This window comes from Pseudomyrmex gracilis, unplaced genomic scaffold, assembly GCF_002006095.1.
Source record: "Pseudomyrmex gracilis isolate BER0280 unplaced genomic scaffold, ASM200609v1 scaffold_835, whole genome shotgun sequence".
NCBI lineage: Eukaryota > Metazoa > Arthropoda > Insecta > Hymenoptera > Formicidae > Pseudomyrmex > Pseudomyrmex gracilis.
Genome location: NW_018021419.1, coordinates 38,100 through 47,507, shown reverse-complemented (window position 1 = coordinate 47,507; position 9,408 = coordinate 38,100). Strand labels below are relative to the sequence as shown.

General features: G+C 33.0%; 2 protein-coding genes across 3 annotated transcripts in view; one reads left to right on the top strand and one right to left on the bottom strand.

The window, feature by feature from the left end:
- The first annotated feature begins 976 nt into the window (after nucleotides 1-976).
- LOC109861564 (succinate dehydrogenase [ubiquinone] iron-sulfur subunit, mitochondrial-like) lies at nucleotides 977-7,133 on the top strand. The gene is made up of 5 exons (XM_020441261.1): nucleotides 977-1,292; nucleotides 3,638-3,888; nucleotides 5,738-6,035; nucleotides 6,114-6,236; nucleotides 6,364-7,133. Exons 1-5 carry the CDS (start codon nucleotides 1,119-1,121, stop codon nucleotides 6,502-6,504), a joined length of 987 nt encoding a protein of 328 aa, XP_020296850.1. The 5' UTR covers nucleotides 977-1,118; the 3' UTR covers nucleotides 6,505-7,133.
- Nucleotides 7,134-7,232: 99 nt separating this feature from the next.
- Nucleotides 7,233-9,408, bottom strand: part of LOC109861563 (ovarian-specific serine/threonine-protein kinase Lok-like) — a 21,666-nt gene continuing 19,490 nt past the window's right edge. For both annotated transcript variants that reach the window (XM_020441258.1, XM_020441260.1), the window contains exons 6-8: nucleotides 7,789-7,962; nucleotides 7,539-7,703; nucleotides 7,233-7,460 (exon numbers count right to left, since the gene is read on the bottom strand). In XM_020441258.1, the coding sequence (XP_020296847.1) occupies nucleotides 7,275-7,460; nucleotides 7,539-7,703; nucleotides 7,789-7,962 (525 nt within the window). In that variant the 3' untranslated portion in view covers nucleotides 7,233-7,274. The remainder of the gene's footprint in view (nucleotides 7,461-7,538; nucleotides 7,704-7,788; nucleotides 7,963-9,408) is intronic.

Sequence of the window (9,408 nt, the reverse complement as noted above, 5' to 3'; positions counted from 1 at the left end):
AATACTCTCATGTATATTGCCAACAAAGTTGTTGCGTTTTTTCTTTTTGTGTGCTAACAGTTTTGGCAGTGTTTCCGTATTGTAGCATTTCTGCAAACAATTTCTGTTGCCAAGGTCTGAGCCGAAATTGTCAAAAACAGAAATTGTTTGCTGGGAAGCTACAACATAAAAACCAGTTTGTACATTTTCTATTCTGATGCTGTTCTAAAATAAGGACAACAAGTATATATGTATAGAACACCGGTACAAGATATATAAATACTGTTCCAAAATGTGTACATGTAGGTCACTTCACTATTTTTTATTAATATCATAATATTATTAATATTAGAATGAAATTTTTAAAGTCATTTCCGATTCAGAAAAGACTGGTCAGTTCAATTCAATAAAAATTTCAAATATTAATTCTTTTATTAATTCAATTTTAATGAAAATGTAAAACTTCTATCAAAATCTGTTCCATTATAGGTACCCAGCAAACAATTTCTGACTGCGCAGATCTGGCAACAGAAACTGTGAGCAGAAACGCTACAATACGGAAACATGCTTTGTGTGCTGCCAAAGCTGTTGACACACAGACACAAAAAACGCAACATGGTCACCAAAACCATATCCTACTGAGGACACAGATGGATATGGATTTGGTGTGGCAGTTGGCGACAAAATCGCGACATCTGACAACCAAATTGTTTGCTGGGTACTTTTACTTTACATACGCGCGCGCACGTACGCACGCACACAATGTATATACCGGAAAACTTGCTGATAAAGAAAAGGTGCTGATACGTTATGTAAAGTCTTTCGCTCTGACAATGAAATAAAAAATGAAATAAAAAAATTAAATACCGTTCCAACTACAAGTTGACACTTTGTAACACTATGTCACAAAGTATATGACTGTATTCTGTTGCTAGAAAACACCCTTTATAAAGTTCTGAAGTTTGTCTATTTGACAATATTTTGTTTGTGCGATATTTGTGTGCAAGATATACGATATAACTCTCTCTGTAACAAGAGAGTAATGATCTAAATAGCACAATATAATATCACAAAAGTATCGTTTACGAGATATTGTATGGGCGTGCAGAAACAGCAACAGTAAGTCATATGACAAGACTATGTTTACCTTTATAAACGGTGGATTCACAAGCCAGCTTTGGTTGCGTGGATTCGAGCTCATTCGCAGATCAAGATTGGCATCGACATCGGTTAAAGTTTCGCAAATTTCTGAAAAAAAAAAAGTTATAGAACAAGAAATCGCGGCCGTTGCAACATGCAAGACGCCTACAAAAGTTAGTTAATCTCATGTAATATTCCTGATAGCCAAGCATGTTTTGCAACATCATGTAACTTACTGTTGAGCAGAAGTTTTCGACTAGTTGTTGTGTATTTGCTAAAAACGTAATACACAGCCATACGTAATCAACACGAAGACAAATTTGAGACATTTTGTGTCACCAAATTCAAAGAAACCAGAGAGTAACTGTTGCTCATTATGTTGTCAACAAAATGACTTCCATTCATGGAAAGCTCTTCGCTTTGTCATTCATTTTCGGCAATATAGGAGTAACATGACGATAATAGAACAAGACACCGGTGTCTGTACTTCTGTCGTTGTTAAAAACTATTGAAAATTAGTAATTCTATCTTGTAGCCCATAAAATATGAAAACGAATGACTGCGTTTTTACAGAAGAAACACATCCTCCATCCTGCGTCGCGTCGGACATAAAGAAAAAATCGGCCGTTGCGTCCAGCAAAACTCAACGCTTATCAAGTGCTTTCCGATTTTTGCTTGTCATTGGCATATAATTTCAAATTTCCAATTGATTTACAGGAAGAAGCCAATCAAAGACAATAAACGCAACACACTTTGTGTGTATATAACATTTTTATTATATAATATCTGTTATATAATAAAAATGATACATATAAACGTATACATATTTTTATATATCATTTGCTATTACTAAGAATTGACTATAATAATCAACATATGTTAACAACAAATTTATTTGCGTTGAAAAATGCACTTTACATTATATTAGTACATTTTTAAATTATATTTAATAATAATAAAAGATATTTTTGTCCATTATTCCAGGTATTACACTGCAATATTTTTAATAAAATAATAATTTAAATAACAAATCAAATGTGCAGGATAGCTTGAGAATAAGTAGATAAAAATAATTACATTTTGTTGTTAGTAAGGAACAAGTGGTCTTGTGGATTGAGTGAGTGCAGCGGTTGCATATATGGAGATCTCGAGTTCAAATCCCATCATCATCTTTAGGATTTTTTCCGAGCCTGGTACTTTTTATCGAGTTAATCACCCTTACGGAAAAAACGTTCAACTATTGACCGTAACGTACAAAATCACCTTCAACTTGACCGTAAACTTTCAATATTCAGCGTTATACGTTCAATTTTGAGCGTTTACGGTCAAGTTGAACGTGATTTCGTACGTTACGGTCAATAGTTGTTTTTTCTGTAAGAGCAGTTGATCAGGATGAACTGAATCAGGCCTCCAAAGATTAATTCAAGTAAAATCTTGAGTTAAGTTTTCTCCCACAAGACAATGTGCCATTAAATATACATATTCATTCCTTTTCGACATGTTGCATTTTTGCTAAAATTTTTGACTCGGCAAGTGTTGTTGGCAACTTGTTGTCATGTTGCTCTTTATGTTAGTAAAGAAATCGTTGACAGCAAATATACGGCAAGTTGTTAGTGACTACGTCTGATGTCAAATCAAAGACAAACGCTTCACTCATCTTGTTCTAAGTTTGCTGAAACTTCAAGCGCTTTGTTTTCGGTAACATGACAGCAAAAACACAGACAGGTGGCGTATATCATATACACCAAATTGCAAAAAAATTATAAATATGTAAAATAAACGATTCATATATTATATGTACCAGATTCGAAACAATATAAAAGACAATCTTTTTTTTATTTACTTTTTTATTTTTTTTACTTTTGTATACTATAAAAACTTCTTTGTATAATGTAATTGATTATATACAAAGAACATTAGAACACATCTTAAATTAGTTTTTTTATATTTAACTCTATTCTATAAACTCTATTCTATTTAACTCTATTCTATATACTCCAGAATTAATGTCCAAGCGATTCTTGAAAATGAGACAATCGTATTAACTATTTAGTGGAAGAATTTCTAAACCATAGAAAAGTATATCAAAACTAATATTATTTAAACTAAGAATGAGATTAAATAGGCCAATTTCTAATATTATTTCTTTAATATAGAATATTGAATAAAGCCATATAAATTTTTACAGAATTTTTGCAACGTTTTAACTAATAAAAAAATCGCGTCAGACATAAATGTCCAGGATTTTCAGGATAAATACCTAAAAAAACGTTTATAAAATTAGGATTAAATTTGTTACCTTTTTTTATGTAATTATAAGAAAAAGTGTAACACACATTATAAAGTTTCATATTGAAAAAAATAATTTTCTCATATTTCTTAATCTATATTTCTTTGTTGTATGTAAGCTAAATATAAAATGTTTAAGGACATTTTTATTGAAAAAACTTTATTTTCTCTTTCTATTTATTTATATTTTAGATAAAGGCACAAATACTTAAATATTATCATTTTGCAGATAAAAAGTAAAATACCAAGGTCTCAAGTTGTTCGAGTATATCGATGGAATCCAGAAAGACCGCATATGAAGCCATACATGCAGCAGTTCACCGTGGATCTAAACAAATGTGGCACAATGATACTAGACGTACTAACTTTGATTAAGGCACAGCATGATCCAACGTTGTCCTTTCGAAAGTCTTGCCGGGAAGGCATCTGTGGATGTTGTGCAATGAATATAAATGGCGTCAATACTCTAGCTTGCGTAACGTAATTCGTATTACTTTAAAATTTGTGACAACGATAAATGAATTGATAAAAATTTAAAAGTTATTTAGAATCAGAAATCCCAATGTAGAATATCTACAAGCTGAATATTTGATCTGTATAGAACATTTAAAACACTGAGAATTTTTTATATTAAAAACTTCCTACACAGACATCCATCCATCCAGACATCTATTAGATGTCGCATGGAGCTGTCGACGTCTAATAGACGTCTAATGGAGTTTTTGTTCTGTGTGGGTTTAAACACTTAAAAATTTGCAAGGGAAATAATTACGTTAATATACAAGGAAATAATTAGATCTTTTAAAAAGAAATACGTTAATATAAAATATAATACAAAAACTTAGTTTAATTTAAAACCTTATAAATGTACTATTTTAACCCTGATAGCCAAGCATGTTTTGTAAAATCATGTAACTTAGAGCAGAAATTTTCGACTAAATGCTGTGTATTTGCTGAAAACATAATGCATAGTCATACGTAAACAATAACACAAAAGCAAATTTGAGACATTTTGTGTCAGCAGATTCAGAATAAACGGAGAGCAACTGTTGCTTATTACGTTGTCAACAAAATGACTTCTATTCATGGAAAACTCTTTGCTTTGTCATTCGTTTTCGGCAACATAGGAGCAACATGACGGTAACAAAACAAGACACCAATGTCTATACTTCTATCGTATGGTTGTTAAAGACTGTTGAAATATATTAATTCTATCTTGTAGCTCATTAAATGTCGAAAACGAATGACCGTGTTTTAGAATAAGTAGATACTCTGATAAGCAAATTGTGAAAATATTGCACAAAAATGGCATCATGAATAACGACAATCCTGCAATGATTTTACTAAGATGATTAGCCATAACGCAACAGTTTTGTCGAAATAAAATGTTGTAAATAAAATTTGTCAAAACTTGCGAAAAAGTCGTTATGCATTCCATAAGTATATATATGAATTAAGTTGATTTTTTCATATGCAATTATATTTCTACATATTGTAAACATCACATAGCTGAAATTTTTTTCTCAATTATTGGACAATTTCTTTTTGAAATTAATTTTGCAAATATACTGCTAAGATGATTCGCCATATCGTTATTCTTTTGCCGAAATAGTATTTGGAAAGTAATTTTGCAAACAACTACAAATATTTTATAAAAGATCAATGTTTTTACATCTATTTCCTAAAATATATCTGTATAATTGCAAGTTACAATTTTAGTGCAAGATTTCGTCACATAATTTTGTAAATGTTTTCCTATCAGGGTAAAAACAATTACATTTTAGTAAGAAACAAGTGGTCTTGCGGACTGAGTGCAAGAGTTGCGAATATGAACTTCACGTTGTTTGAAAGTCTCGAATTCAAATTCCACTCATCATCTTAGGATTTTTTCCGGGTCCGGTATCTTTCATCGAGTTAATCAGGTGATCGGCGAACTAAATCAGGTCTCGTCAATTAAAGATTAATTTGAGTGAAATCTTGAATTAATTCTCCTTTCATAAAGCGATATGCCATTATATGTATATATATTTACCCGTGTTCGACATATTGTATTTTTGCTGAAAAATATGACTCAGCACGTGTTGGCGGCAATATGTTGTCTTGTTACTCTTTATGTTAGTGATAAACCGTTGACAGCAAATACACAGTAAGTTGTCGGCAACACATGATTAATACGTGTCATGTCAAACCAAAGACAAATGCCTGACTCACCTTGTTCTAAGTTTGCTGAAAACTCAATCGGTTTCAGCAACATGACAGCTAAAACACAGACAGATGGCTATCAGGATAAATATATTGTAACATACATTAATATTGATTAAATTATCAGAAAAGTAAAGCAATCTCCGCAACCACTTGTACTGTATCCTTTACCGCATGCGTACGTAATTCGAGATCTAATACCGGACTTGGAACAGTTTTTCGATCAATTTCGAAAGATTCAGCCGTATTTGAAACGCCCGGGTGAGGAAAATTTCCTTGGTATGCGACAACTTTTGCAAAGCCCAAGAGATCGAAACAAACTCGATGGCATGTATGAATGTATAATGTGCGCATGTTGTACATTCTCGTGTCCTCCTTATTGGTGGCTCGGCGACAAATTTCTAGGTCCTTCGGTTCTTCTACAGGTATAAAATAGTAAAGTTCTTTTATGGCAAAGAGAATAAAAAGATATCAGTACATATATATCCATTCACTTATTATAGGCATATAGATGGGTGATAGATTCAAGAGATTTGGTGCATACAGAGAGATTAGCTAAACTACGAGACTTTTATTCAGTTTATCGTTGTAAAACGATCTTTAATTGTACTAAAACATGCCCGAAAGTGAGAAAACATTATTACCATCAACACTTCTAAATATAAACATCTTCACTTCTCCACAAAACAATTATCTTTATGTATCAAAATTACATATAAATTTGAAATAAAATAGTATTATATATTTTTATAGGGCTTAAATCCAGCAAGAGCAATAGCGCAACTAAGACGTTTAATAGCCGGTCTTACGAAGAAAGAAAACCCAGATCTCAAAACGGGTCTTCCAAATCTTTGCCATAAAGAACAAGAGCACTATTTATGCAAAAAAGAATAGGAAAAGATAATATGTTTCGAATAACGTCTCCCTTTTTATTATGTAATGCTGTTTATCACTATGAATAAAACAAATACAAAAAAACAAATAGAAATGGTCAACTTCTTTTTATTGGAAATGTTTCGATTCTTTTTAAAGATTTTAAAGATAACAGAAAATTATACCATTTAATACTAATCACCAATCTTTTTATTGCGGTTATGTATTTATTTTATATATACACAGGAAGTACTCTATAAATCACATTTTCTCAGACTTGTCACAATACATCAAAACATAAAAGAAAGACTTATCACTTACTATCACTTACTCTCACGTGTAGAAAATGCTTTTCAACTTGCCATTTATTTTCTGGTTTTAATATCAGTTAAGTTAATTACAGAGATACAGGATGTCTAACGAATGACAAAATCGAAGAGTAAAGATAAATTGAGCAATCTAAACAGAAGTCATTTAATTAATTACTCAACAATTACAGCAAATTTTGCAAAATGGTACATGATTCTTTGGATATTAATCCAATGTATCTTCACACTTCGACTTGACCAAAATTTTTCATACATGTGTGTGTGTGTGTGAGTGTGCGCGCGTGTGTGTGTACATTATATATGTAAGTAAACTGTTTTGTTACGTACAAATAACTAACAACGATGTATCACAACAGAATTATCAGTCTTATTGCAAAAGTTACTCTTTTGTACTATTTCTTTACTTGATATTTTATGTTGAAAATATTTCCATACTTTCTGTCAAAATTGTCTTTTTACGCGTTAAGTGTTTCGCGCACGTTTAAAGATATTGAAAGGCGGCGTATTCTCATCGTTTTCCATGCATTTATTTCCTTTGATCAATATTTGTACTTCTTCTCGCATATGCGCGTCTTTCAGCCACGGATGTAACAAAATCTGTTTCACTGTTATACGTTTTTTCGGATCTACCGTTAACATACGTTTAATCTAAAAAAAAACCAACACAACTTAATTATACAGTCAATCGCAGAATACAAACAATTGCTTGTAAGTATTGTTACGAACCAATTCTTTCGCAGTGGATGTTATATTACCAAAGTGTGAATCTGGCAACTTATAAAGTCCTTGCATTATTTGTACTTCTAAAGTTACGTCCTCTCTATTAGGATTAAAAGGACAAATGCCACTTAAACAAATGTACAGTATGACTCCTAAACTCCACACATCAACCTGAAAAAATTATAATACTAGAGTATATAAAAATAATTTATACGTCATATAAAATTATTTCTTATCAAAACATTTAAATACACACTTGGTTTGTGTATGTTTCACGTCCAAAAGTCTTCAAAATTTCAGGAGCAACATACATAAGAGTTCCACAAAAAGTTTTCATCGCAGACTGGGCACTTACTAATTTAGACATGCCAAAATCAGAAACTTTGACTAAAGTCTTATCAGAATTACTCTTTAGAAGTATATTTTCTGGCTACATAAAAAAATACATATATACATATATATTTACACACTCACACAAATGCTATACATACAACTTATATACAAGGTGTCCGGTAATTGCCGTATAATCGCTTATAAGCAGATAGAAGAAATAATACTGACAATGAGTCGAAAAGTCCTATATCCATTTTGCGAGATTCGCAATACTTACTCAGATCTTAATTAATAAAAATCTGCGAATGAACGTGCATCGGGCTGTTTTACGCGCGTAAGACAACTCGGCGCGCTTTGCGCAGTTACCTTTTATTATGTATATGTGTAGTATATGCTGTATATTAGCTGCTCCTACACGCTAGGCTGTGTTTCGATTCCCCACCCGAGTGCATCCGAGTGTCATTTTATCTTTGTTTCACATCTAGTGAGTGATAAAGATAAAGTATATCCGGGTGAGGAATCGGAACATAGCCTTACAGGTAACATCGTGAGCGCGCGAAGCACGCCGGGCTATCTTACGCGCATACAGGCCATTCTACATAAAGGTGCCATTACACAGCGCGTGGTTACTTACTCGCGCGTAGCGAGCCTGGCTCACGACTTGCCGCGCTGCGCGTCGTGTGAATGGGCCAGCGCGGCAAGACTCGGCGCAGCGCATACCTCCCGCCGAACAAACTGTGGCACGAGTCAAAAGAAACGCGCCATCGTCGAGGCTTGTCTCGTGAATCCGTTCATACAGACTCGAACAGTTCGTAGCTCGTGCGCGTAAACTTTCTTCAGTTATCGTTCAACGCTCGAAAAAATTAAAGCGGCGCGACGCAACACGAGGTTCGCGAATTAGCGCGCCGTGAGAACAGTCAGAGCTTGATAAAGAATCGACAAGCCTGTACAAGCGACGCGAAGCTCATCGAACCAGACGCCGTGTAATGGCACCTTAAGAGAATATTGGATACCGATTATCAGTGATGAAAGATTTAACCGGCCAGCACCAAGAGCACCGAGGTAGTGAGAGCCACTGAGAGCACGCACACGGACGGCGGTTCTCGCTTGTGTGCGTCTCTCAGTGGCTTCCACTTTTGGTGCTGGCCGGTCAAATCTTTCATCACTGCCGACTATAAAGACCTGTAAACCGACGTTTTTATAACCTAAATTTCTTTATTTTCTAATTTTAATTACTGCACAACATTAAAGTGCTTCTACAGAAGCAAATAAATATAAAAAACTATAAAGCTTCTGAAAATGGGTATATAATGCTTTTTTGAACTCTTTTTTTCATTCATAATGATAGTATATAATATCAGATATACATACGGTGATCATATTTTTTTGGAGAAAATAAAGGACAACTTAGAAATTGTTTCATACTAAAGAGCAAATTTATTTGTTAAATTAAAATTAAAATCCTTTTTAACACTTCTTATAAAAGTATGTATATAAGTATATATACATACATATGTACATATATATATATATATATATATAT